The 27,908-nt window shown below is 39.4% G+C and overlaps 1 protein-coding gene across 1 annotated transcript in view; it reads left to right on the top strand.

Moving 5' to 3' along the window:
• Positions 1-25,574, top strand: part of LOC143718247 (uncharacterized) — a 33,894-nt gene extending 8,320 nt beyond the window's left edge. The window contains exons 7-22 of the mRNA XM_077209254.1: positions 2,773-2,862; positions 4,552-4,641; positions 8,031-8,120; positions 11,504-11,593; positions 13,246-13,335; positions 14,988-15,077; positions 16,761-16,850; positions 19,030-19,119; positions 20,463-20,519; positions 21,809-21,928; positions 22,030-22,214; positions 23,724-23,884; positions 24,216-24,461; positions 24,709-24,871; positions 25,066-25,168; positions 25,273-25,574. Coding sequence (XP_077065369.1) covers positions 2,773-2,862; positions 4,552-4,641; positions 8,031-8,120; positions 11,504-11,593; positions 13,246-13,335; positions 14,988-15,077; positions 16,761-16,850; positions 19,030-19,119; positions 20,463-20,519; positions 21,809-21,928; positions 22,030-22,214; positions 23,724-23,884; positions 24,216-24,461; positions 24,709-24,871; positions 25,066-25,168; positions 25,273-25,379 — 1,862 coding nt within the window. The 3' untranslated portion in view covers positions 25,380-25,574. The remainder of the gene's footprint in view (positions 1-2,772; positions 2,863-4,551; positions 4,642-8,030; positions 8,121-11,503; positions 11,594-13,245; positions 13,336-14,987; positions 15,078-16,760; positions 16,851-19,029; positions 19,120-20,462; positions 20,520-21,808; positions 21,929-22,029; positions 22,215-23,723; positions 23,885-24,215; positions 24,462-24,708; positions 24,872-25,065; positions 25,169-25,272) is intronic.
• The last annotated feature ends 2,334 nt before the right edge of the window (positions 25,575-27,908 follow it).

Genomic DNA, 27,908 nt, shown 5'->3' with positions numbered 1-27,908 from the left:
TAATGACAAAACTGAGAAATGAGAAACATAATAAGAGAAAAGGGTTCAACAATGACAATTATTGTTGAAAACTGTAAAAATATTATTATTTCTCAACTGTCCCAATCATAGGCGGCCTTACCTATGTTTCACCCGTTTCAATTGAAACGGGCCCCGCCCTCCAACGGGGCCCCCAAAACACCGGCAAAAATCCCATTCATTTTCTCCATAGGATATTGATTTTCAGCCATAATGTCTAAACCATCCGAGGTAGAATGACCACAAGCTACGAGATTGTGAAACTACTCGGTTACTATCGTAACCTCAGTTCCCTGAGAGAGGGAACGAGTATTGCGTAGCTATACGCAGTGGGGAAACTCCTTTTCGTCGATTTACTGAAGCCTATATGTAAAACGCATTTGGAGCTGCACAGCTAGCTCACTGAGCGTCTGGCACGCTCATAGGCTGTGCTGCAGCAACTGCAAATCCAATGGCGCGGGTGACTCTGACATGCGACCAATGAGCTAGCCCAACGTCAGAGCCCACCGAGGGGGCGTGGCCTAGCCTTTATAGACCCCCGAATTAGCCATTATAGCAGGTTTATACGACTGAAGCGACAACTTCACCAGTTACTATAGTGCAGCCGGCTACGCTATACTTGTTCCCTCTCTCAGGTAACTGAGGTTACGATAGTAACCGAGTAGTTCCCTTTCGAACGGTCACTTCGTATTGCGTAGCTATAGGCAGTGGGGACACCCTGCAAAACGCCGCACCCTAAGTAACTGGTTGCCCTGCAACTCAGGACCCCATAGCTAACAGAACAAGCCAGAACCCAACAAATAAATTTATATACATAACAGACCAGACACTGTCAGGCCTGAAAAATATATATGAGTCAGTACAACTGACATAATATACTAACAAAACCAGACACTGTCGGGATTATTAGCACAATTTTATAACCGGCCTAAGCGGGTTTTATATATCTATGTATATGATTACGCACAGTAATCTTTGTAGACAAGACCAGACACCGTCTGGTCTTAATCATACCAAAAGTACCTTCGCCTGCAGGGAAGGCACCTCCATATTATAGAACTTCATAAATGTGGAAGGCGAGGACCAGCCGGCCGCCTCACAAATGTGCTGAATGGGAAAACCCGATTACCAAGCCCATGACGAGGCCATGCCTCTAGTCGATTGGGCCTTGACACCTATAGGGCAAACCTGACCCACTGATGTATAGGCCATAGAAATTGCATCCACTATCCATCTAGACAGTCTTTGCTTCGTGACTGGATCACCCTTAGATCGGCCACCAAAGCAGACAAACAGCTGTTCTGACTGTCTAAAAGACGCAGAACGCTCCAGATAGATTCTCAGCACCCTGACAGGGCAGAGAAGATTAACCTCCCCATGCTCAGCCGAAGGGGGAAGGGCTGATAGCGTAATAACTTGTGCTCTAAATGGGTACGTACCCATGCCTGGGTTTGAGAATGACTCTGGAGTCATCCTTCCCAAACTCCAAACATGCAGGACTCACAGAGAGAGCCTGCAGATCTCCCACTCGCTTGATAGATGCCAATGCCAACAGGAGAGCAGTCTTTAGCGGGAGTGGCTTTAGATCAACCGACTGGAGTGGCTCGAAAGGCGGTCCCTTCAGGGCCCTAAGGACCGTGGAGAGGTCCCAAGGCGGCACCGAAGGGGGCCTGGTGGGGTTAATCCTCCTAACGCCTTTCAGAAACCTTACCACCGGATCATTTCTTCCCAGTGAGTGGCCAGCCACCAAAGCATGATGCGCTGCGATGGCTGCCACATAAACTTTGAGCGTGGACGGGGTGCGGCCCGCGTCCAGTAGCGCCTGCAGAAAGGAGAGTACCACAGATACCTCACATGACTCTGGGTCAACTTGATTTTACGAGCACCAGCTGGAAAAACCCGACCCCCTCAAAGCATACAGGCGCCGAGTAGACGGGGCCCTTGCTTCAGAGATAGTGCTCAAGATTCTGTCAGGAAGGTCCCCGGGTACCCGTTTAGGGGCCACACATGGAGGGCCCATAAATAATTTTTTTATTTTATTTATTCAAACCGCTACCTTTACACCTAGAAGGTTAAGTTTCCCTGCGGCTATTTTCTCCAACTTAAACCGATACCGTGACTATGCGCAGTTGCGCACGAATTCTCTATGCACTTGCGAGGTGTCTAGATTATGCGCATGACTTAAACGCTGGCAGACACAGCAGCATTTGTTGGCAGGTATATTGATCATGAAATCAGAATTTTCTTTTTTTGAATTATTCATTCATTCATTCATTTATGTCACTTGTTTAAGTCATTTAAAAAACATTTTTTTTAACTCGATTGGGGGGCCCCCTGGTGGGCTAAATAACAAAGTTACAAAATCTAACAGTAGGCTATTCAGGGTCAGAACTAAACAATTAAGCCTAAATGTAAAATAACACTATTTGTTCACTGTAGAAATTAAATATAGTTTAATCTTTGTTAAAGCTGTATTTTGTTGTTTTATTAACATTAATGTCACAGACAACACTAGGAATATTGGGTGTCTGCTGTCGCTTTAAGACCGAATGCACGGACCGTAAAAAATAAGAAATTACTGTACATCCGTGGTATAGATACGCACTTTGGTGAGATTGTGTTGCAGATGCGTCCCTTGCGGACGAACTCATGCAGTTCACTCACTTTGTGTCGAGTGACACTTCCTCTGCTAAGTTGTTTTTGAATTTTGTTTGAAAATCATTGCTGTTGACATACAATTGTTCCTAATACCAGAATCCACAAGTCAGTCCAGCACATCAGCGTCTACAACAACAGAGTTGACCCAACCCATAGAATCCATTACTCCACCAATCCCAACCACTGGTAAAGTATTGTGTTGCTTCATTTATAAACCCACTTGAGCGTCTTTTTGGACATTCATTTTTTCTTAAACATGAATTATTGAATTGTTGAATCATTATTGAACATTGAAATGTTCCTGATTGTCACATTAGGTAAATTCATTAATTTCTACACACAAAGATAAATGAAAATGATATTAACAAGTAATACATCTCACAAATGAGAATGCAATTCAAACTCTTAAAATGTAAACAAATAATGCATTTTTAGGCAAAGTGAAGACCTGCACTTTTGTTAATAGCAGAGCCGCTCCGAGCCTTTTGGGGGCCCTAAGCAGAATTTGATCTGGGGGCCCTAAGCAGAATTTGATCTGGGGGCCCCTCCCACTACGCAAAGTCACATGTGCTTGACGATTATTGACACAAATGTCTTGCAATGATGATACATTATAAATAAATACAGTGAGGTTATGTATTAATACAAAATAAATACTTAATAAAAAATAGATGCCTACTTAAATAAAAAAGTTTTAACTTTTACTTTACTCTTTTACTAACTCTTTGAAACTTCTTAAAACAAACTGAAATACATAACTAAAATAATGACAAAACTGAGAAATCAGAGACATAATAAGAGAAAAGGGTTCAACAATGACAATTATTGCTGAAAACTGTAAAAATATTATTTCTTAACTGTCTCAATACAGTGTAACTGTCCTCAAAATCTTTATTATTATTATTATTATTATTGTAACAGACTTTGTTGGATTGTACATGATATAATAAAACAAAGTCTGTTACTATAATACCGGTAATGATGTACTGGCGCTCGTTGTATGTGTGTATGCAATCTATTTTTCCCCACGGAGCTTGCCGTAGATTGGGTCGTGCACACTTGGTACTGGAGAGTCGCGGGGTTTTGGAGTTAGTGATCTGATGTGTGCTATAATAAAGTGGAGAAGAGTTCAAACTGCTATGTTTATTATTTATTCAAACTGCTACCCTTACACCTAGAAGGTTAAGTTCCCCTGCGGCTATTTTCTCCAACTTAAACCGATACCGTGACTATGCGCAGTTGCGCACGAATTCTCTATGCACTCGCGACGTGTCTAGATTATGCGCATGACTTAAACGCTGGCAGACACAGCAGCATTTGTTGGCAGGTATATTGATCATGAAATCAGAATTTTCTTGTCTTGAATTATTCATTCATTCATATTCATTCATTCATTTATGTCACTTGTTTAAGTCATCTAAAAAACCTTTTTTTTTAACTCGATTGGGGGGCCCCCTGGTGGGCTAAATAACAAAGTTACAAAATCTAACAGTAGGCTATTCAGGTACAGAACTTAAAAATTAAGCCTAAATGTAAAATAACACTATTTGTTCACTGTAGAAATTAAATATAATTTAATCTTTGTTAAAGCTGTATTTTGTTGTTTTATTAACACTAATGTCACAGACAACACTAGGAATATTGGGTGTCTGCTGTCACTTTAAGACCGAATGCACGGACCGTAAAAAATAAGAAATTACTGTACATTCGTGGTATAGATACGCACTTTGGTGAGATTGTGTTGCAGATGCGTCCCTTGCGGACGAACTCATGCAGTTCACTCACTTTGTGTCGAGTGACACTTCCTCTGCTAAGTTGTTTTTGAATTTTGTTTGAAAATCATTGCTGTTGACATACAATTGTTCCTAATACCAGAATCCACAAGTCAGTCCAGCACATCAGCGTCTACAACAACAGAGATGACCCCATTCATAGAATCCATTACTCCACCAATCCCAACCACTGGTAAAGTATTGTGTTGCTTCATTTATAAACCCACTTGAGCATCTTTTTGGACATTCATTTTTCTTAAACATGAATTATTGAATTGTTGAATCATTATTGAACATTTAAATGTTCCTGATTGTCACATTAGGTAAATTCATTCATTTCTACAGACAAAGATAAATGAAAATGATATTAACAAGTAATACAGCTCACAAATGAGAATGCAATTCAAACTCTTAAAATGTAAACAAATAATGCATTTTTAGGCAAAGTGAAGACCTGCACTTTTGTTAATAGCAGAGCCGCTCCGAGCCTTTTGGGGGCCCTAAGCAGAATTTGATCTGGGGGCCCTAAGCAGAATTTGATCTGGGGGCCCCTCCCACTACGCAAAGTCACATGTGCTTGACGATTATTGACACAAATGTCACGCAATAATGATATATTATAAATGAATACAGTGAGGTTATGTATTAATACAAAATAAATACTTAATAAAAAATAGATGCCTACTTAAATAAAAAAGTTTTAACTTCTAATTTACTCTTTTACTAACTCTTTGAAACTTCTTAAAACAAACTGTAATACATAACTAAAATAATGACAAAACTGAGAAATCAGAAATAAGAGTAAATATACTGTATAAGAATATATATAAAGAAATCATAATAAGAGAAAAGGGTTCAACAATGACAATTATTGTTGAAAACTGTAAAAATATTATTATTTCTCAACTGTCCCAATCATAGGCGGCCTTACCTATGTTTCACCCGTTTCAATTGAAACGGGCCCCGCCCTCCAACGGGGCCCCCAAAACACCGGCAAAAATCCCATTCATTTTCTCCATAGGATATTGATTTTCAGCCATAATGTCTAAACCATCCGAGGTAGAATGACCACAAGCTACGAGATTGTGAAACTACTCGGTTACTATCGTAACCTCAGTTCCCTGAGAGAGGGAACGAGTATTGCGTAGCTATACGCAGTGGGGAAACTCCATTTCGTCGATTTACTGAAGCCTATATGTAAAACGCATTTGGAGCTGCACAGCTAGCTCACTGAGCGTCTGGCACGCTCATAGGCTGTGCTGCAGCAACTGCAAATCCAATGGCGCGGGTGACTCTGACATGCGACCAATGAGCTAGCCCAACGTCAGAGCCCACCGAGGGGGCGTGGCCTAGCCTATATAGACCCCCGAATTAGCCATTATAGCAGGTTTATACGACTGAAGCGACAACTTCACCAGTTACTATAGTGCGGCCGGCTACGCTATACTCGTTCCCTCTCTCAGGTAACTGAGGTTATGATAGTAACCGAGTAGTTCCCTTTCGAACGGTCACTTCGTATTGCGTAGCTATAGGCAGTGGGGACACCCTGCAAAACGTCGCACCCTAAGTAACTGGTTGCCCTGCAACTCAGGACCCCTGAGCTAACAGAACAAGCCAGAACCCAACAAATATATTTATATACATAACAGACCAGACACTGTCAGGCCTGAAAAATATATATGAGTCAGTACAACTGACATAATATACTAACAAAACCAGACACTGTCGGGATTATTAGCACAATTTTATAACCGGCCTAAGCGGGTTTTATATATATATGTATATGATTACGCACAGTAATCTTTGTAGACAAGACCAGACACCGTCGGGTCTTAATCATACCAAAAGTACCTTCGCCTGCAGGGAAGGCACCTCCATATTATAGAACTTCATAAATGTGGAAGGCGAGGACCAGCCGGCCGCCTCACAAATGTGCTGAATGGGAAAACCCGATTACCAAGCCCATGACGAGGCCATGCCTCTAGTCGAGTGGGCCTTGACACCTATAGGGCAAACCTGACCCACTGATGTATAGGCCATAGAAATGGCATCCACTATCCATCTAGACAGTCTTTGCTTCGTGACTGGATCACCCTTAGATCGGCCACCAAAGCAGACAAACAGCTGTTCTGACTGTCTAAAAGACGCAGAACGCTCCAGATAGATTCTCAGCACCCTGACAGGGCAGAGAAGATTAACCTCCCCATGCTCAGCCGAAGGGGGAAGGGCTGATAGCGTAATAACTTGTGCTCTAAATGGGTACGTACCCATGCCTGGGTTTGAGAATGACTCTGGAGTCATCCTTCCCAAACTCCAAACATGCAGGACTCACAGAGAGAGCCTGCAGATCTCCCACTCGCTTGATAGATGCCAATGCCAACAGGAGAGCAGTCTTTAGCGGGAGTGGCTTTAGATCAACCGACTGGAGTGGCTCGAAAGGCGGTCCCTTCAGGGCCCTAAGGACCGTGGAGAGGTCCCAAGGCGGCACCGAAGGGGGCCTGGAGGGGTTAATCCTCCTAGCGCCTTTCAGAAACCTTACCACCAGGTAATTTCTTCCCAGTGAGTGGCCAGCCACCAAAGCATGATGCGCTGCGATGGCTGCCACATAAACTTTGAGCGTGGACGGGGTGCGGCCCGCGTCCAGTTGCGCCTGCAGAAAGGAGAGTACCACAGATACCTCACATGACTCTGGGTCAACTTGATTTTTCGAGCACCAGCTGGAAAAACCCGACCCCCTCAAAGCATACAGGCGCCGAGTAGACGGGGCCCTTACTTCAGAGATAGTGCTCAAGATTCTGTCAGGAAGGTCCCCGGGTACCCGTTTAGGGGCCACACATGGAGGGCCCATAAATAATTTTTTTATTTTATTTATTCAAACCGCTACCTTTACACCTAGAAGGTTAAGTTTCCCTGCGGCTATTTTCTCCAACTTAAACCGATACCGTGACTATGCGCAGTTGCGCACGAATTCTCTATGCACTCGCGAGGTGTCTAGATTATGCGCATGACTTAAACGCTGGCAGACACAGCAGCATTTGTTGGCAGGTATATTGATCATGAAATCAGAATTTTCTTTTTTTGAATTATTCATTCATTCATTCATTTATGTCACTTGTTTAAGTCATTTAAAAAACATTTTTTTTAACTCGATTGGGGGGCCCCCTGGTGGGCTAAATAACAAAGTTACAAAATCTAACAGTAGGCTATTCAGGGTCAGAACTAAACAATTAAGCCTAAATGTAAAATAACACTATTTGTTCACTGTAGAAATTAAATATAGTTTAATCTTTGTTAAAGATGTATTTTGTTGTTTTATTAACATTAATGTCACAGACAACACTAGGAATATTAGGTGTCTGCTGTCGCCTTAAGACCGAATGCACGGACCGTAAAAAATAAGAAATTACTGTACATTCGTGGTATAGATACGCACTTTGGTGAGATTGTGTTGCAGATGCGTCCCTTGCGGACGAACTCATGCAGTTCACTCACTTTGTGTCGAGTGACACTTCCTCTGCTAAGTTGTTTTTGAATTTTGTTTGAAAATCATTGCTGTTGACATACAATTGTTCCTAATACCAGAATCCACAAGTCAGTCCAGCACATCAGCGTCTACAACAACAGAGATGACCCAACCCATAGAATCCATTACTCCACCAATCCCAACCACTGGTAAAGTATTGTGTTGCTTCATTTATAAACCCTCTTGAGCATCTTTTTGGACATTCATTTTTTCTTAAACATGAATTATTGAATTGTTGAATCATTGAACATTGAAATGTTCCTGATTGTCACATTAGGTAAATTCATTAATTTCTACAGACAAAGATAAATAAAAATGATATTAACAAGTAATACAACTCACAAATGAGAATGCAATTCAAACTCTTAAAATGTAAACAAATAATGCATTTTTAGGCAAAGTGAAGACCTGCACTTTTGTTAATAGCAGAGCCGCTCCGAGCCTTTTGGGGGCCCTAAGCAGAATTTGATCTGGGGGCCCTAAGCAGAATTTGATCTGGGGGCCCCTCCCACTACGCAAAGTCACATGTGCTTGACGATTATTGACACAAATGTCACGCAATAATGATATATTATAAATGAATACAGTGAGGTTATGTATTAATACAAAATAAATACTTAATAAAAAATAGATGCCTACTTAAATAAAAAAGTTTTAACTTCTAATTTACTCTTTTACTAACTCTTTGAAACTTCTTAAAACAAACTGTAATACATAACTAAAATAATGACAAAACTGAGAAATCAGAAATAAGAGTAAATATACTGTATAAGAATATATATAAAGAAATCATAATAAGAGAAAAGGGTTCAACAATGACAATTATTGTTGAAAACTGTAAAAATATTATTATTTCTCAACTGTCCCAATCATAGGCGGCCTTACCTATGTTTCACCCGTTTCAATTGAAACGGGCCCCGCCCTCCAACGGGGCCCCCAAAACACCGGCAAAAATCCCATTCATTTTCTCCATAGGATATTGATTTTCAGCCATAATGTCTAAACCATCCGAGGTAGAATGACCAAAAGCTACGAGATTGTGAAACTACTCGGTTACTATCGTAACCTCAGTTCCCTGAGAGAGGGAACGAGTATTGCGTAGCTATACGCAGTGGGGAAACTCCATTTCGTCGATTTACTGAAGCCTATATGTAAAACGCATTTGGAGCTGCACAGCTAGCTCACTGAGCGTCTGGCACGCTCATAGGCTGTGCTGCAGCAACTGCAAATCCAATGGCGCGGGTGACTCTGACATGCGACCAATGAGCTAGCCCAACGTCAGAGCCCACCGAGGGGGCGTGGCCTAGCCTATATAGACCCCCGAATTAGCCATTATAGCAGGTTTATACGACTGAAGCGACAACTTCACCAGTTACTATAGTGCGGCCGGCTACGCTATACTCGTTCCCTCTCTCAGGTAACTGAGGTTATGATAGTAACCGAGTAGTTCCCTTTCGAACGGTCACTTCGTATTGCGTAGCTATAGGCAGTGGGGACACCCTGCAAAACGCCGCACCCTAAGTAACTGGTTGCCCTGCAACTCAGGACCCCATAGCTAACAGAACAAGCCAGAACCCAACAAATATATTTATATACATAACAGACCAGACACTGTCAGGCCTGAAAAATATATATGAGTCAGTACAACTGACATAATATACTAACAAAACCAGACACTGTCGGGATTATTAGCACAATTTTATAACCGGCCTAAGCGGGTTTTATATATATATGTATATGATTACGCACAGTAATCTTTGTAGACAAGACCAGACACCGTCGGGTCTTAATCATACCAAAAGTACCTTCGCCTGCAGGGAAGGCACCTCCATATTATAGAACTTCATAAATGTGGAAGGCGAGGACCAGCCGGCCGCCTCACAAATGTGCTGAATGGGAAAACCCGATTACCAAGCCCATGACGAGGCCATGCCTCTAGTCGAGTGGGCCTTGACACCTATAGGGCAAACCTGACCCACTGATGTATAGGCCATAGAAATGGCATCCACTATCCATCTAGACAGTCTTTGCTTCGTGACTGGATCACCCTTAGATCGGCCACCAAAGCAGACAAACAGCTGTTCTGACTGTCTAAAAGACGCAGAACGCTCCAGATAGATTCTCAGCACCCTGACAGGGCAGAGAAGATTAACCTCCCCATGCTCAGCCGAAGGGGGAAGGGCTGATAGCGTAATAACTTGTGCTCTAAATGGGTACGTACCCATGCCTGGGTTTGAGAATGACTCTGGAGTCATCCTTCCCAAACTCCAAACATGCAGGACTCACAGAGAGAGCCTGCAGATCTCCCACTCGCTTGATAGATGCCAATGCCAACAGGAGAGCAGTCTTTAGCGGGAGTGGCTTTAGATCAACCGACTGGAGTGGCTCGAAAGGCGGTCCCTTCAGGGCCCTAAGGACCGTGGAGAGGTCCCAAGGCGGCACCGAAGGGGGCCTGGAGGGGTTAATCCTCCTAGCGCCTTTCAGAAACCTTACCACCAGGTAATTTCTTCCCAGTGAGTGGCCAGCCACCAAAGCATGATGCGCTGCGATGGCTGCCACATAAACTTTGAGCGTGGACGGGGTGCGGCCCGCGTCCAGTTGCGCCTGCAGAAAGGAGAGTACCACAGATACCTCACATGACTCTGGGTCAACTTGATTTTTCGAGCACCAGCTGGAAAAACCCGACCCCCTCAAAGCATACAGGCGCCGAGTAGACGGGGCCCTTACTTCAGAGATAGTGCTCAAGATTCTGTCAGGAAGGTCCCCGGGTACCCGTTTAGGGGCCACACATGGAGGGCCCATAAATAATTTTTTTATTTTATTTATTCAAACCGCTACCTTTACACCTAGAAGGTTAAGTTTCCCTGCGGCTATTTTCTCCAACTTAAACCGATACCGTGACTATGCGCAGTTGCGCACGAATTCTCTATGCACTCGCGAGGTGTCTAGATTATGCGCATGACTTAAACGCTGGCAGACACAGCAGCATTTGTTGGCAGGTATATTGATCATGAAATCAGAATTTTCTTTTTTTGAATTATTCATTCATTCATTTATGTCACTTGTTTAAGTCATTTAAAAAACATTTTTTTTAACTCGATTGGGGGGCCCCCTGGTGGGCTAAATAACAAAGTTACAAAATCTAACAGTAGGCTATTCAGGGTCAGAACTAAACAATTAAGCCTAAATGTAAAATAACACTATTTGTTCACTGTAGAAATTAAATATAGTTTAATCTTTGTTAAAGCTGTATTTTGTTGTTTTATTAACATTAATTTCACAGACAACACTAGGAATATTGGGTGTCTGCTGTCGCCTTAAGACCGAATGCACGGACCGTAAAAAATAAGAAATTACTGTACATTCGTGGTATAGATACGCACTTTGGTGAGATTGTGTTGCAGATGCGTCCCTTGCGGACGAACTCATGCAGTTCACTCACTTTGTGTCGAGTGACACTTCCTCTGCTAAGTTGTTTTTGAATTTTGTTTGAAAATCATTGCTGTTGACATACAATTGTTCCTAATACCAGAATCCACAAGTCAGTCCAGCACATCAGCGTCTACAACAACAGAGTTGACCCAACCCATAGAATCCATTACTCCACCAATCCCAACCACTGGTAAAGTATTGTGTTGCTTCATTTATAAACCCACTTGAGCGTCTTTTTGGACATTCATTTTTTCTTAAACATGAATTATTGAATTGTTGAATCATTATTGAACATTGAAATGTTCCTGATTGTCACATTAGGTAAATTCATTAATTTCTACAGACAAAGATAAATGAAAATGATATTAACAAGTAATACAGCTCACAAATGAGAATGCAATTCAAACTCTTAAAATGTAAACAAATAATGCATTTTTAGGCAAAGTGAAGACCTGCACTTTTGTTAATAGCAGAGCCGCTCCGAGCCTTTTGGGGGCCCTAAGCAGAATTTGATCTGGGGGCCCTAAGCAGAATTTGATTTGGGGGCCCCTCCCACTACGCAAGTCACATGTGCTTGACGATTATTGACACAAATGTCTTGCAATAATGATACATTATAAATAAATACAGTGAGATTATGTATTAATACAAAATAAATACTTAATAAAAAATAGATGCCTACTTAAATAAAAAAGTTTTAACTTTTACTTTACTCTTTTACTAACTCTTTGAAACTTCTTAAAACACACTGAAATACATAACTAAAATAATGACAAAACTGAGAAATCAGAGACATAATAAGAGAAAAGGGTTCAACAATGACAATTATTGCTGAAAACTGTAAAAATATTATTTCTTAACTGTCTCAATACAGTGTAACTGTCCTCAAAATCTTTATTATTATTATTATTATTATTGTAACAGACTTTGTTGGATTGTACATGATATAATAAAACAAAGTCTGTTACTATAATACCGGTAATGATGTACTGGCGCTCGTTGTATGTGTGTATGCAATCTATTTTTCCCCACGGAGCTTGCCGTAGATTGGGTCGTGCGCACTTGGTACTGGAGAGTCGCGGGGTTTTGGAGTTAGTGATCTGATGTGTGGTAGAATAAAGTGGAGAACAGTTCAAACTGTTACCCTTACACCTAGAAGGTTAAGTTCCCCTGCGGCTATTTTCTCCAACTTAAACCGATACCGTGACTATGCGTAGTTGCGCACAAATTCTCTATGCACTCGCGAGGTGTCTAGATTATGCGCATGACTTAAACGCTGGCAGACACAGCAGCATTTGTTGGCAGGTATATTGATCATGAAATCAGAATTTTCTTTTTTTGAATTATTCATTCATTCATTCATTTATGTCACTTGTTTAAGTCATTTAAAAAACATTTTTTTTAACTCGATTGGGGGGCCCCCTGGTGGGCTAAATAACAAATTTACAAAATCTAACAGTAGGCTATTCAGGGTCAGAACTAAACAATTAAGCCTAAATGTAAAATAACACTATTTGTTCACTGTAGAAATTAAATATAGTTTAATCTTTGTTAAAGATGTATTTTGTTGTTTTATTAACATTAATTTCACAGACAACACTAGGAATATTAGGTGTCTGCTGTCGCCTTAAGACCGAATGCACGGACCGTAAAAAATAAGAAATTACTCTACATTCGTGGTATAGATACGCACTTTGGTGAGATTGTGTTGCAGATGCGTCCCTTGCGGACGAACTCATGCAGTTCACTCACTTTGTGTCGAGTGACACTTCCTCTGCTAAGTTGTTTTTGAATTTTGTTTGAAAATCATTGCTGTTGACATACAATTGTTCCTAATACCAGAATCCACAAGTCAGTCCAGCACATCAGCGTCTACAACAACAGAGTTGACCCAACCCATAGAATCCATTACTCCACCAATCCCAACCACTGGTAAAGTATTGTGTTGCTTCATTTATAAACCCACTTGAGCGTCTTTTTGGACATTCATTTTTTCTTAAACATGAATTATTGAATTGTTGAATCATTATTGAACATTGAAATGTTCCTGATTGTCACATTAGGTAAATTCATTAATTTCTACAGACAAAGATAAATGAAAATGATATTAACAAGTAATACAGCTCACAAATGAGAATGCAATTCAAACTCTTAAAATGTAAACAAATAATGCATTTTTAGGCAAAGTGAAGACCTGCACTTTTGTTAATAGCAGAGCCGCTCCGAGCCTTTTGGGGGCCCTAAGCAGAATTTGATTTGGGGGCCCCTCCCACTACGCAAGTCACATGTGCTTGACGATTATTGACACAAATGTCTTGCAATAATGATACATTATAAATAAATACAGTGAGATTATGTATTAATACAAAATAAATACTTAATAAAAAATAGATGCCTACTTAAATAAAAAAGTTTTAACTTTTAATTTACTCTTTTACTAACTCTTTGAAACTTCTTAAAACACACTGAAATACATAACTAAAATAATGACAAAACTGAGAAATCAGAGACATAATAAGAGAAAAGGGTTCAACAATGACAATTATTGCTGAAAACTGTAAAAATATTATTTCTTAACTGTCTCAATACAGTGTAACTGTCCTCAAAATCTTTATTATTATTATTATTATTATTGTAACAGACTTTGTTGGATTGTACATGATATAATAAAACAAAGTCTGTTACTATAATACCGGTAATGATGTACTGGCGCTCGTTGTATGTGTGTATGCAATCTATTTTTCGCCACGGAGCTTGCCGTAGATTGGGTCGTGCGCACTTGGTACTGGAGAGTCGCGGGGTTTTGGAGTTAGTGATCTGATGTGTGGTAGAATAAAGTGGAGAACAGTTCAAACTGCTATGTTTATTATTTATTCAAACTGCTACCTTTACACCTAGAAGGTTAAGTTTCCCTGCGGCTATTTTCTCCAACTTAAACCGATACCGTGACTATGCGTAGTTGCGTACAAATTCTCTATGCACTCGCGACGTGTCTAGATTATGCGCATGACTTAAACGCTGGCAGACACAGCAGCATTTGTTGGCAGGTATATTGATCATGAAATCAGAATTTTCTTTTTTTGAATTATTCATTCATTCATTCATTTATGTCACTTGTTTAAGTCATTTAAAAAACATTTTTTTTAACTCGATTGGGGGGCCCCCTGGTGGGCTAAATAACAAAGTTACAAAATCTAATAATAGGCTATTCAGGGTCAGAACTAAACAATTAAGCCTAAATGTAAAATAACACTATTTGTTCACTATAGAAATTAAATATAAGTTAATCTTTGTTAAAGCTGTATTTTGTTGTTTTATTAACACTAATGTCACAGACAACACTAGGAATATTGGGTGTCTGCTGTCACTTTAAGACCGAATGCACGGACCGTAAAAAATAAGAAATTACTCTACATTCGTGGTATAGATACGCACTTTGGTGAGATTGTGTTGCAGATGCGTCCCTTGCGGACGAACTCATGCAGTTCACTCACTTTGTGTCGAGTGACACTTCCTCTGCTAAGTTGTTTTTGAATTTTGTTTGAAAATCATTGCTGTTGACATACAATTGTTCCTAATACCAGAATCCACAAGTCAGTCCAGCACATCAGCGTCTACAACAACAGAGTTGACCCAACCCATAGAATCCATTACTCCACCAATCCCAACCACTGGTAAAGTATTGTGTTGCTTCATTTATAAACCCACTTGAGCATCTTTTTGGATATTCATTTTTCTTAAACATGAATTATTGAATTGTTGAATCATTATTGAACATTGAAATGTTCCTGATTGTCACATTAGGTAAATTCATTAATTTCTACAGACAAAGATAAATAAAAATGATATTAACAAGTAATACAGCTCACAAATGAGAATGCAATTCAAACTCTTAAAATGTAAACAAATAATGCATTTTTAGGCAAAGTGAAGACCTGCACTTTTGTTAATAGCAGAGCCGCTCCGAGCCTTTTGGGGGCCCTAAGCAGAATTTGATCTGGGGGCCCTAAGCAGAATTTGATCTGGGGGCCCCTCCCACTACGCAAGTCACATGTGCTTGACGATTATTGACACAAATGTCACGCAATAATGATACATTATAAATGAATACAGTGAGGTTATGTATAAATACAAAATAAATACTTAATAAAAAATAGATGCCTACTTAAATAAAAAAGTTTTAACTTTTACTTTTCTCTTTTACTAACTCTTTGAAACTTCTTAAAATAAACTGTAATACATAACTAAAATAATGACAAAACTGAGAAATCAGAAACATAATAAGAGAAAAGGGTTCAACAATGACAATTATTGTTGAAAACTGTAAAAATATTATCTCTCAACTGTCTCAATACAGTGTAACTGTCCTCAAAATCTTTTTTATTATTATTATTATTGTAACAGACTTTGTTGGATTGTACATGATAGAATCCAACAAAGTCTGTTACTATAATACCGGTCATGATGTACTGGCGCTCGTTGTATGTGTGTATGCAATCTATTTTTCCCCACGGAGCTTGCCGTAGATTGGGTCGTGCGCACTTGGTACTGGAGAGTCGCGGGGTTTTGGAGTTAGTGATCTGATGTGTGGTAGAATAAAGTGGAGAAGAGTTCAAACTGCTATGTTTATTATTTATTCAAACTGCTACCTTTACACCTAGAAGGTTAAGTTCCCCTGCGGCTATTTTCTCCAACTTAAACCGATACCGTGACTATGCGTAGTTGCGCAAGAATTGTCTATGCACTCGCGACGTGTCTAGATTATGCGCATGACTTAAACGCTGGCAGACACAGCAGCATTTGTTGGCAGGTATATTGATCATGAAATCAGAATTTTCTTGTCTTGAATTATTCATTCATTCATATTCATTCATTCATTTATGTCACTTGTTTAAGTCATCTAAAAAACATTTTTTTTAACTCGATTGGGGGGCCCCCTGGTGGGCTAAATAACAAAGTTACAAAATCTAACAGTAGGCTATTCAGGTACAGAACTTAAAAATTAAGCCTAAATGTAAAATAACGCTATTTGTTCAGTGTAGAAATTAAATATAATTTAATCTTTGTTAAAGCTGTATTTTGTTGTTTTATTAACACTAATTTCACAGACAACACTAGGAATATTGGGTGTCTACTGTCGCTTTAAGACCGAATGCACGGACCGTAAAAAATAAGAAATTACTCTACATTCGTGGTATAGATACGCACTTTGGTGAGATTGTGTTGCAGATGCGTCCCTTGCGGACGAACTCATGCAGTTCACTCACTTTGTGTCGAGTGACACTTCCTCTGCTAAGTTGTTTTTGAATTTTGTTTGAAAATCATTGCTGTTGACATACAATTGTTCCTAATACCAGAATCCACAAGTCAGTCCAGCACATCAGCGTCTACAACAACAGAGTTGACCCAACCCATAGAATCCATTACTCCACCAATCCCAACCACTGGTAAAGTATTGTGTTGCTTCATTTATAAACCCTCTTGAGCATCTTTTTGGATATTCATTTTTCTTAAACATGAATTATTGAATTGTTGAATCATTATTGAACATTGAAATGTTCCTGATTGTCACATTAGGTAAATTCATTAATTTCTACAGACAAAGATAAATAAAAATGATATTAACAAGTAATACAGCTCACAAATGAGAATGCAATTCAAACTCTTAAAATGTAAACAAATAATGCATTTTTAGGCAAAGTGAAGACCTGCACTTTTGTTAATAGCAGAGCCGCTCCGAGCCTTTTGGGGGCCCTAAGCAGAATTTGATCTGGGGGCCCCTCCCACTACGCAAAGTCACATGTGCTTGACGATTATTGACACAAATGTCACGCAATAATGATACATTATAAATGAATACAGTGAGGTTATGTATTAATACAAAATAAATACTTAATAAAAAATAGATGCCTACTTAAATAAAAAATTTTTAACTTTTACTTTTCTCTTTTACTAACTCTTTGAAACTTCTTAAAACAAACTGTAATACATAACTAAAATAATGACAAAACTGAGAAATCAGAGACATAATAAGAGAAAAGGGTTCAACAATGACAATTATTGTTGAAAACTGTAAAAATATTATTATTTCTCAACTGTCCCAATCATAGGCGGCCTTACCTATGTTTCACCCGTTTCAATTGAAAAGGGCCCCGCCCTCCAACGGGGCCCCCAAAACACCGGCAAAAATCCCATTCATTTTCTCCATAGGATATTGATTTTCAGCCATAATGTCTAAACCATCCGAGGTAGAATGACCACAAGCTACGAGATTGTGAAACTACTCGGTTACTATCGTAACCTCAGTTCCCTGAGAGAGGGAACGAGTATTGCGTAGCTATACGCAGTGGGGAAACTCCTTTTCGTCGATTTACTGAAGCCTATATGTAAAACGCATTTGGAGCTGCACAGCTAGCTCACTGAGCGTCTGGCACGCTCATAGGCTGTGCTGCAGCAACTGCAAATCCAATGGCGCGGGTGACTCTGACATGCGACCAATGAGCTAGCCCAACGTCAGAGCCCACCGAGGGGGCGTGGCCTAGCCTATATAGACCCCCGAATTAGCCATTATAGCAGGTTTATACGACTGAAGCGACAACTTCACCAGTTACTATAGTGCGGCCGGCTACGCTATACTCGTTCCCTCTCTCAGGTAACTGAGGTTACGATAGTAACCGAGTAGTTCCCTTTCGAACGGTCACTTCGTATTGCGTAGCTATAGGCAGTGGGGACACCCTGCAAAACGTCGCACCCTAAGTAACTGGTTGCCCTGCAACTCAGGACCCCATAGCTAACAGAACAAGCCAGAACCCAACAAATATATTTATATACATAACAGACCAGACACTGTCAGGCCTGAAAAATATATATGAGAAGAGTTCAAACTGCTATGTTTATTATTTATTCAAACTGCTACCTTTACACCTAGAAGGTTAAGTTCCTCTGAGGCTATTTTCTCCAACTTAAACCGATACCGTGACTATGCGCAGTTGTGCACGAATTGTCTATGCACTCACGAGGTGTCTAGATCATGCGCATGACTTAAACGCTGGCAGACACAGCAGCATTTGTTGGCAGGTATATTGATCATGAAATCAGAATTTTCTTGTCTTGAATTATTCATTCATTCATTCATATTCATTCATTCATTTATGTCACTTGTTTAAGTCATCTACATTTTTTTTTTAAACTCGATTGGGGGGCCCTCTGGTGGGCTAAATAACAAAGTTACAAAATCTAACAGTAGGCTATTCAGGTACAGAACTTAATAATTAAGCCTAAATGTAAAATAACACTATTTGTTCACTGTACAAATTAAATATAATTTAATCTTTGTTAAAGCTGTATTTTGTTGTTTTATTAACATTAATGTCACAGACAACACTAGGAATATTGGGTGTCTGCTGTCGCCTTAAGACCGAATGCACGGACCGTAAAAAATAAGAAATTACTGTACATTCGTGGTATAGATACACACTTTGGTGAGATTGTGTTGCAGATGCGTCCCTTGCGGACGAACTCATGCAGTTCACTCACTTTGTGTCGAGTGACACTTCTTCTGCTAAGTTGTTTTTGAATTTTGTTTGAAAATCATTGCTGTTGACATACAATTGTTCCTAATACTAGAATCCACAAGTCAGTCCAGCACATCAGCGTCTACAACAACAGAGTTGACCCAACCCATAGAATCCATTACTCCACCAATCCCAACCACTGGTAAAGTATTGTGTTGCTTCATTTATAAACCCACTTGAGCATCTTTTTGGACATTCATTTTTCTTAAACATGAATTATTGAATTGTTGAATCATTATTGAACATTTAAATGTTCCTGATTGTCACATTAGGTAAATTCATTAATTTCTACAGACAAAGATAAATAAAAATGATATTAACAAGTAATACAGCTCACAAATGAGAATGCAATTCAAACTCTTAAAATGTAAACAAATAATGAATTTTTAGGCAAAGTGAAGACCTGCACTTTTGTTAATAGTGAAAACTAAACATCCAGAGTAACCTCAAACACATTTTATAACCCCAAACCCTCAAGTTGTTCCAAACCTGTATGAATTTCTTTTTTCTGCTGAACACAATAGAATATATATTTGTAACTGTTGTGGGGTTGCAAATATATCTTGATTTCCATAGATTTTTTTTTTTGTGTGGAAAAATTAATGGTGACCCACAACTGTTTGTTTACAAACATTCTTCAAAATATCTTATTTTGTGTTCAGCAGAAGAAAGATATTCATACAGGTTGGGAACAACTTGAGTAAATGATGAGAGAATCTTAATTTTTGGGTTAACTTAACCCTTAAGAGCATGTATACACATACATATAAAGAAAATAAAGAGAATCAGAGTGTAATGTGATAGCCTTTTATACATTCATACAATTTTATAGTGTATTGCTGTTTTTACCCCCCCCCCCCCCTGGCTATTTTAGACAGACCCCGAAATACATGGAAAACCATGCAAAAATTACCTAATTAGCAATTAATATACTTTTTTTGCAAATAAGTGGCAAAGTGTGTTTTGAAAGCACAATTCTTGAAGTCAATTTGCTTGTAATCTTTTGGCGCTTCTCCGCTGCATGGTACGGCTCGGCTCGCCTTATTTTGGCTCGGTTTGCTTTTCCACTGCAGTTTAGTACAGTACACTTCAAAGTGGGTCAGATCATAGACTGATCGTTATAGTTGCACCAAATCCAATGATGCTGGTAGTGATGATTCTCTCTGACCAATCAGTGACCTGCAGTGTTTACACGTCACATTTTAGTATCGTACAGCACGCTTGGAAACTCAATCGAGGTGGTACTAAAATAAAGTACTAGATACTGTGCACATGCAGTGGAAAACCCCCCAAAAGTGAGCTGCTTTAACTGCTGCGTTTTTCGGTCCAATTCCATTAAAGTCAAAGCCTGTCCAGGAGATTATTACGTCTATGAGTTTTTGAGCCCAACTAACTGCAATTTGGCATACTGTGCAGGTAAATATATTTACACGTGCACTTTGTGAATGTAAGAGATAATTGTTTTTTGTGTAATATTTATTTCAGATTCAAGCACCATAAACACTACCACTACTACTACTGTCACGCCAGAGACAACCACAGGTGAAACTACAACCATGGACACTACGACTGGTAATATAATGTTGTGGAGAGCAGGACGAGGTCGGTGGCATGATTACTGATGAGCGACACCTGCGCGACGCACCGGTCTCGTATCTCTCACGGCCCTCGACCTCGTCCTGCTCGCCACAAATGTATTATGTTACTATGATCTATAATCTATAATCTGGAGGATTATTATTTGGCATGAGCAAATCAGATCCAAGTTATGTGTTGGTGATGTATGTAAATAATGTAAAAGAATTTATAAAGCCATATAGGCAATTATATTGTGAGCTATATTATGCATAGAATGCATTTTTAGGAGTACTTTTGGAAGTACTGAAGTGTTATTTATAGAGAAAACTAAACCACCAGCATTTCATAATCCCAAACTTTTAACATATCTCAAAAATCAGAGAAGAAATTAGTTAAAGGGATAGTTAATTGTAACCAAAAAGTTGTTGGTCACCCGATAATCGTTGTCGGGATAATTCCGATTCACCTGGCTACGCCAAAGCGATAAAATTCTGTATTATAAATTTCAAGGCCAGACAAGTAATTTGTTGAGGGTTGGTTTTGTAGGGAAGGACTACATGCCTGCGCACATATAATTCAAATGCGCATACCTATAGAATGATCTCTTAATACGCATGTGCACGCCATCAGCGTTCTCGCGGGTTCGTGTTTTTAAAGTTTGTGTATAAAGAGAACTTAAGAGTTTTCTGTTAAAACAGTGTCGTGTTAGCGGCCCCTAAGTTAATAACTAATGATCGTTGCGATGGAAGTGAATCAATTAAAACTAACTTTAGCTGGAAAATAACTTTATTCTAGAGCTGTCATAAAGCCAAAACAATCTCTGTTACTTTGATTTCCTATTATCACTGTAAAGCAGCTTTGGAACAATCTACATTGTTAAAAGCGCTATATAAATGAAGATGACTTGTCTTGACATTGATTTCCATTTCCATTTTTGGGAACAACTTGAGTGTGAGTAAATGATCACATAATTTTCATTTTTGGGTGAACCATCCCTTTAACATTATGTACACACACAGATATAAATAAATAAATGAATAAATAAATAAAATAAACCCTGACTATCACGATCTTTTTGGATCTCAACGGGAAAATGATTAAAAATGAAATGACCCATTAATTCAAAAGAGAAAAAAACCTTGAGGAATACAGAGCAATAATCATTCAGATGGCCAGAGTGTTAAGCTCTGGTTCTGTTAACATGACTCAGTGTCTTTGTGCTGTATTTCATCTATCTGTGTTTTTCCTCTTAGATGTGAGAGATCGCTGTTCTAAACTCAACTGCTCTGAGGATGAAAGGTGTGGGATGAAAAATGGTGTTTATGGCTGTTTGTGTAAAAAGGACCATCACAGACCACATTCTGACTCTTTTGGTTGGTATCACTCAACAATTTTTTTTTTTCGTCATTAGTTGCCTTTATCTTTTTTAATAATTCTCACAATCTTTGGTCTCTCTCTCTTTTTTTGTACTCAGATTTCTCAGAAACCTGTGAAAGCAGCTCTGGCTCCATATCTGTGTCTCGCTGTCAGCTCTTTGAGGCTGGTTTTCCAGCTGATGTCTTACACCTCAATGATCCCAGCTGCAAAGGAACGGTCCGGAATGGCAGAGTGGAATTCCATTTTGATGGTGATAAACACATCTGTGGTACAAATCTTGTGGTAGGTTTAACTATGTATACTCTATTCAAATAATCCATCCAATTATTTGTATTGCCTGATAGAACCAGCAGAGTTTGATCACTATGAGACTTTGAGAAGTATGTAGAGAGGTCTGTAATGCTGCGTTCACACCAAATCGCTCGCGCCTAGTTGGACGCTTGAACATTTTGAATCCATTCGCGAAATCCAAAGCGAAATTGATGCACCGTAATAAGCAAAAAATTTACTGAGGCGAAATCCGTTTCTTGTGGGAGGGGCAAGTGCTAGGTATGGAAGGCCAAGAGGGCCAAAAACACGTGAATTTGAAATAAATAAAAAATCCGCGTGAAATCCGCGTTAAATCCGCGTTAAAATTCACATGTTTTTGGCGCTCTTGGCCTTCCATAGCTAGGCGGTTGTCTGTTTGCAAAATTGCTAATGTTGATCAAGCATTCATCAAGAGTCACCGCTCTGTATTTGCTCTGGAGAGCAGAACAGCGGTGTAGGGATCATCGTCGCCGTATTGGGGTCCACCAGACCCTCCGGAGGCGTTCCCAGTTTGGCGAGTTTCACCATTTGCTCCAGGAGCTGCGCCTGGATGACAGCCGCTTTCAGCGTTACTTCCGCCTGTCCCGTGCCCAGTTTGATGACCTGTTGTCCCGCATCGGAGTCCCGCATTAGGAGGATCGCCCACCTAATCTGTCATTTATTTTTGTTTTGATAAATGGAGCCAGCCTACAAAAGTGATTAACCTGTCCTGTGATTCCTGAAACTATGTTCTTGCACTAAAGTATGTTGCTTTTCTTTACATTAGAATAATAATGTTTTATATAATCTAGATTAGATTAGGAATAAATAGCATTCAATACAAAACGAGTATGTCTCATACAGTATACTTAAAGTTTACATGTGATATAATATTTACTTCACCACGTGACAGCAGCAAGCAGGCTCCTGATTGGTTAACGAGGCGCAAACAGACGCCAAAGTTCAGATTTTTCAACTTGGGCGTCAGACGCGAATTCGCGTCAAACGCGTGAATGCACCAAATAAATTAATTCTCGCATAATGCGCCAGACGCTCAATTCGCGTCATTCACGCCAACCAGGCGAATTCGCATCTACCGCGCCGCGCTTTACACTGACGCGTCTTTACATTGACTTAACATTGAAATCACTCGCGCCAGACGCTCAATTCGCGTTTGGTGTGAACGCACCATAAGGGTACTGAATAATCAATCTGTAACAGCCAATGGAGGGTCCCAAACAGACCTCCCTAAAAACTTCTCAGTGTCTGAAAGAGATTCAGAGAGAGATTCGGAAGGGTGCACAACACCATGACACAAAAGAGACTGGAACTTCATGTTCAACTTCACTGTAACCCATCATTATTTTACTTGACTGATGAAACCTTTTGGGTTTTGAGTGTTGCTGTAATATATATATATATATATATATATATATATATATATTTTAAATACTTTGAATTCAGTTAAGGCTAAAATACAAATGTTATATTTGTTGTCTACAGGCTAACGGCACCCACTTCATCTATGATAACTTTATTCTGGGGACACCGAGGACAGAAGGTCTAATCATCAGCAGAAAGAAAATCCTGAAGCTTTCTTTCAGCTGTGCTTATCATCAATCACAAACACTTTCTATGAATGAGGAAATCAACCCACTGGAGAGGTAGGAGTAAAGCAGCACTTTTTTTTAAAAGGGGTAGTTCACCAAAAACAGAAATTTTGTTTGTTATTATTTGTTCCAAGGAACAACATTTTTCTGCTCATACCTTTCAATGCTGTTAATCCTCATGGGGAATTTCAAGCTCAAGTACAAAAAGGTCCATATGACTCCTGAACTATATTCCAAAACTTTTTAGGTGAACGAATCCTTTAAGCAGAAAAATAAATGTATTTAAAAAGTAAATATATGGTTATATTCTCTAAACTATATTTTAAACAGAATTTTACCCATAAACAAAGTAGTTTAAACACAGATCTATCCATTATTTCGACAGTATTGTGCGCAAGACTCTTCCCGCTGGTGAAGGCAGATATCGGGTCAGGATGATTCCATATGAGGATGATGAGTTTACCCGGCCCTTCACTGGTAGAGTGGATGCAGAGCTCGACCAGGAGATGCATGTGGAAGTTCGTGTTGAGGGGGTCGACAGCCGCCAGTTTGCCCTGGTGATGGACACGTGTTGGGCTACACCTGTGAATGATCCTGATTACAGCCTCCGCTGGGATCTCATCCTCTCCGAGTAAAGCAGTGGTTTTTTTTTTTTACAAAAAAAAATCTTTTAAGTTTAGCCTTTACTCATTGTAATATTTCTACTGAATAAATAATAATCATATCACTATAGGATTACCTAACATGTCTTTCAGTTTTTCAGAACTAAAGGAAAATATAAAATTGAGCATGGAATGCAAATGTGTGATGATTTACAGGAGATCCCTTTTGTATTGAATGATTCAAATAAAGTAATTTGTGATTATTGATATTGTCAGGTGTCCCAATCCAAATGACGACACAGTGAAGCTGCTGCAGAACGGCGTCTCGACATCCAGCCGTTTCTCCTTCAGGATGTTTATCTTCACTGCAAACTCCACTAAGCTTTACGTGCACTGTGCTGTTCACCTTTGCCTTCTGTCAAGCAATCGCTGCTCAACGGTGAGTTTAGTGTTCACTAATTGTGTGTCAGATTGTTCTTTTCCTTCAGAAGACACTGGCACTTCTTAATGCCAAAATCTGTTTTTGGCATTATATCTCCATCTAGAGTGAAGCAGTCTGTGTTTATGCAGTAAGATACTGTTGTAGACTGTAAAAATCTCATCACATTATGGTCATCAATTTTCAATCTTTAGCACTGTGACTCTGTACGACTGCGGAGAGAGGTCAGGTCTCTCGACTTCCATGACAGTGCTTCCATATCCATGGGTCCTCTGGTGTTGTCTGAAGGGAACACAGGTGAACGTTTCATTCATTTGAATCATTTGTAATAAAGGTTTCTGATGATTTCTGTCATCAATACATTATATTTCACTGAATTGCATTATATTCCCTGTTCACAGATAAGTGGGTCCCAGAACAAGTGAAGGTATCTGAGGCTTCTTGTCTGTGTGTTTCTCTGATGCTGATACTTGTTCCTCTGATGAGTGTCCTGACACACTTTGTTTAGTATCACAACATTTTACATGCATTTTGTCTAATGCCATTTTAATGAATGTGGCATTGATGTCATACTAGTCTTTGTCTAGAATTAAAAAAGAAAATTAATTTAATAATTTACATTGTTATATACTACATCTTTTAATATAGTAATAAAGACAATCAGATTCATGTTTATTCAAAAGCATTAAAAGGATAAACAAAATATTTTCAGTTTCCTTTCAGTTCTCTTGTTTAAAAAAAAATTAATGCATTTATGTTGCAGCTCAAGTAATTATTTCTGTAACAGGCTACCAGTAATAGAAAGATGATCTGGTTCATGAACAAGATGAATACATTAATAACCTCCCTTTCATTGTCGAAAATAGCAAACTGATTGGTGTAACAATCAAACAGGATAGAACGTTTTTAGTAACACAGTGGTTTGATTTAGAAAGGAAAATAAATAAACTTAAATTAACTTCCAGTTGAAACAATATTCCCAAGAAATCGTGTTTAGCTTTAACCATTTCAATTAGAGGATTGAAAAAAGAAAAACCGGCTAGAATATTTCTGAATAGTGTCACGTACTAGCTCTCTTTAGATTATGGGAAATCGGGTCAGTGGTAACAATTTGGAGAGAGAGCAGAGGATCTTGTGTCCAGCACCACTACACAACACACTACCAGATAATGAACTTACATTGTTCTTTATTTAATCAAAATAAACAATAAATGTAAATGTCAGGTGCCAAGCTGGTTAAGGTGAGTATCGGGTGTTTCAGTTTAGTTTGTGGCGACCCTGGGTTTTAGGCTCCATGAAAGTGTCTTGGCTTTTAGCGGTGTTCATCACAATAGTAACTTACACTCCACAGCTAACCTGTTTTAGAGCAGGTTATGTTCTGTCATGAACACACATGGGGAAAGACAGATCCAAAAGCAGTATGTTTATTAAAGGGGTAATCCGTACTCACAATCCAGTCCAAGCAAGGTTCAAAATCCAAAAGGCAGTCCAAAACATAAAACACCAACAAGTCACAGGCAAAGGCAGGGCACAGAAGTGTGAGGACATAGAACAACGACTCCGTGACAAACACTAAACAGACAGGGTAGCCTATATATACACACAGAACTAACAAGGTGATGGGAAACAGCTGTGTGCAATGAACAGATGAGTGGCAGAACAGAATGCTGGGAAATGTAGTCTATAGTGAATGACACCGTGAAAACGAGGACCTCTAGTGAACCCCAGGGAAACACAACCAGACACTGTGACATGTTCTGAGAGAGACGGCAACCTAAAGTTGGACCAGTCAGCTGTGAGCAAGTAACACACGCCAGACGCAATAAAGTCACTTCCGCAGTTCTACAGATTTAAAGACTATATCATCTGGCTTTTAGCAATGGATTATTTTATATTATTTTTGTAATTATTACATGCTTAATCCATTATGTCACGGAGCGCACTATGACACCTCCTTCTGGCGTCACTAGATCAATCTCCCCTGAATACTATGACTGCATTTCCCATCACCCTCTTCACCTTCTGATCACCTTCCAGCCCTGCCTCATCCTCATCACTGTCACCTGTGCACACTCAGCCTCCTTTATCTGCCCCCTCTCTATTCTCATTGAGAAGTCTTGTTTTGCTACGCAGACATTTCCAAGCATTCCTGAGTGTTTTAAGTATCTGTGATTTCCCTGGCTCCCTGATCTTTGCCCGTTCCCTGGACTCTGTGTACTACGTTTGCTGCCTGCCTCGACCTCTGCCTGTTAACGACTACGAGGTCAGGATTGTCCCACTAATTTATTGTCTGCCTGTGATTTATGTCTGCTCATCTTTGTCTTCTGGTGTGTTTAAATAAAGTGCTGAAAATGGATCTGAATGCCTCACCGTTACACATTACACATGAGCAATTTTATTTTAACAATTATTAAGCATTTAGTTTAAATGTGTATATACAGATATGTAATATACATATGCTTTATAATTAATACATAGAGTTTTAAAATGACTACATGTGAGCTTAAATGTTTAAATCTCTGTATATATATTATCTACTTGATAACTTTCACTTGCACTGATATAGCAAGATATTTTCTTGCTTTGTAAATGCATTTACAGTATATAATTCATATTCTTCAATGTCTTGTGTAGTTTTTAGCGACCTCTAGCGGTGATGTTTCAGATTGCAACCAATTTTTACAAGACCGCTTGTGCGCATGCTCGAACTCAAGAGCGAGCACTCATGGTACCGGCCACACTGAGACTTTCAACACACCGGAGAAAGCATCACATTAGGGATGAAAGCCAACTCCGGGTCTTTTTTTATACCTAAATATATACCTATACCTAAAACAAAGCGGAGGTCTTGTTGATCCGTGTTTTCATCCGAAGTTGATGCGATTCAAGTTTGGCCTGACGAGCTTCAGCAGATACAACTTCTTTTTGTTTTTTATATTTATGTGGAGTTTGTGTTGGAGTCTGTGTTGTGCTGGAGGCAGGTCGTTTTTTGGTGTTATCAGACTCCCATGTATTTAGCTGCAGTGCCGTCAAATAG

This window comes from Siphateles boraxobius, unplaced genomic scaffold (assembly GCF_051911475.1).
Source record: "Siphateles boraxobius isolate OS27281-9 unplaced genomic scaffold, OSU_SipBor_1 60, whole genome shotgun sequence".
Lineage (NCBI taxonomy): Eukaryota > Metazoa > Chordata > Actinopteri > Cypriniformes > Leuciscidae > Siphateles > Siphateles boraxobius.
This window is presented reverse-complemented; position numbering and strand designations above follow the sequence as displayed.